The sequence below is a fragment of the Meriones unguiculatus genome, chromosome 18 (assembly GCF_030254825.1).
Source record: "Meriones unguiculatus strain TT.TT164.6M chromosome 18, Bangor_MerUng_6.1, whole genome shotgun sequence".
NCBI classification, from domain to species: domain Eukaryota; kingdom Metazoa; phylum Chordata; class Mammalia; order Rodentia; family Muridae; genus Meriones; species Meriones unguiculatus.
In genome coordinates this window covers 25,686,254-25,688,398 of record NC_083365.1, presented here as the reverse complement: position 1 = coordinate 25,688,398, position 2,145 = coordinate 25,686,254, and the positions used below count along the sequence as shown (strand labels likewise).

Sequence of the window (2,145 nt, the reverse complement as noted above, 5' to 3'; positions counted from 1 at the left end):
GCTGCACATGGAGAAAGCATCTACAGTAAAAAGATCCCACTGTATCCTTTGTATTAAATATTAATGCTTAAGCACTCTTTTAAGCTTAGGATTTTCAATTCCATAGAAGGTGTTTACTTATCTATAAACATCTATATATAAACCTTAATTTACATATTCAGTAGTATTTGAGCAAGATGAAAGAAATACAGATAAATCATGTTTGAGCACACATTTTTTTATGATATAAAATTAACTTGGAATAAACCCTTTATTCTAGTGGTGGGTGCATAGGCAAAAGCTTTAATCTGAAATTACTTTTTAAAACATCATGCAGCTATGATAAGACAAACTGGGCATTTTAAAGGTGACTTTTCAAGCTGGTTATAATGCACACAATTTCATACCTTTGGAAGTTTTCTGCTGACGAAACCTAAGAGTTCAAACACATAAGGAAAAGCTACAGATGAGGACTTTTAAAATTGTTGGTAAGTTACATCTTAGATATGCTCAAAGTCCTTAAAGTGGGGGATGGGAAACCATCACCTACTTTCACCAGCGCACAGCGCACTGGCACCCTACAACTTTCAAACCATTAAAAAACACCAAAGCCTAACAAAAAATCAAAAATGAAATATTTATTACCGCATTTTGTGACTTAACACCTTTTTTTTTTAACATAACGTCACAGTCCTCATACAAGTATTTTAATGTAAATTTGACAAAGCTTAAAGGTAACAGCATTTTCTTCTAGTGAGGAACACGTGCTGAGAAAAGAGGATCCCATGGACATACAATACCAATTCCACAGCAGATCTGATACTAGCAAAAACATTCTTTTTTTTTTTTTCAATTGAGGTAAACACATAGAATATCTAACATGAAACAATTAAAAGACCGAACTCTGTACGAAGTTTGTTACAGTATTCTCTTGCTCCTTTTTATCCCCCAAGCTTTGAGTTCCTGATAGAATCCTACTTATGGTGCAATGACCATGAATAACATTTTTTAGTGTGTATGTGTATGTGTGTGTGTTGAGGAAAGCTGCCCAACTTAAGATTGTTTTGTCCACAGAGCCAAGGCTTGGAACTTGAAGAAGCCTTCACTCTATCTCTAAATCTTCATTGGCAAGCTCTTTGAAGAACAGTTCCCCAAAATCATAATAAGAATTGGCTTATGAAGCACAAACTATAAAGATCTGTTTGAAACTAAAGGACACACTGATGGGGGAACAAAGGCTGGGTGTGAAAACACATTCTAGCCGCTGGAGTTAGTGATGAGGATCAGCCAAGTGTCCATCCTGCTCCCCAGCGTGGTTCTGTGGTTCTTTCCTCACCGGCCCAACAGGTTTAAAATATACCACAGTCTCTCCTGGATAGTGAATTCACTGATGAACCAAGACAGTCATTCTTTTGGGAACAACACACATAGTGTGGAAAACAAGGATATATTTTTTTTCTCTTCTAAAACTATTTGAGGCAATGTAACGGAGTGATCAACAGAAATGTACAAGTTTAACTTAGTCCCTATGTTTATGCTACAGTAGTTGTAACTCTCGGAGTCTTTCTCCAGAGGATCTTTGCATGGACAAAATTGTCTCAGTGAGCCCATCATTTCACATTTGTGTTCTTGTCCCATTGGTCCTCTGTTGCTTGATGAAAAATGACAAAAGTAAAAAATAATCACAGCTGTCTGGAGTTTCATATTAAGTGTCACATCTGGTCAAAGTTCAGAGAGTCTTAAAATAGTTTTTGCGTGTGTTTCCTTTTTCCTTGAGTTCCCTTATACTATTGGGCATGAATGTCCATCACCTGTCCGCCAACATTGGGATCTACTGAATTTAACATTGTGGGGCTCTGTGCTGACATAGTCATTCCAGGGTGGGTAGGGGGTCCTCCGTGCATCATCATGGCTGGGTGGCTTGGCAAATACGAATGCATTGGGGGTCCATGTCTTAACTGAGTAGGGTGTGGGGTCACCTGGGGAGGAGCGTAACTCGGCTGTGCCATACTCATTCCCATTGGTCCACCCTGAGAAACGTAGTCCCCTGGCATGCTCTGCAAACCTGAAGACAGAGGGGGGGGGGAAGAAAAAGAAAGAAAAAAGCAGGTCAAATGCCTAAACATTTTTATACTTTACCAATCAAAGATGAAAAAATAAAAAGAG

The 2,145-nt window shown here is 38.4% G+C and overlaps 1 protein-coding gene across 7 annotated transcripts in view; it reads right to left on the bottom strand.

Moving 5' to 3' along the window:
* Window positions 1-597: 597 nt before the first annotated feature.
* The window catches only part of Meis2 (Meis homeobox 2), a 203,288-nt gene continuing 201,740 nt past the window's right edge, over window positions 598-2,145 (bottom strand). For 4 of the 7 annotated variants that reach the window (XM_060371780.1, XM_060371781.1, XM_021638622.2 and 1 more), the window contains one exon: window positions 598-2,044. In XM_060371780.1, coding sequence (XP_060227763.1) covers window positions 1,767-2,044 — 278 coding nt within the window. In that variant the 3' untranslated portion in view covers window positions 598-1,766. The remainder of the gene's footprint in view (window positions 2,045-2,145) is intronic. The other 3 variants (XM_060371782.1, XM_021638626.2, XM_021638628.2) reach the window with 1 other exon arrangement.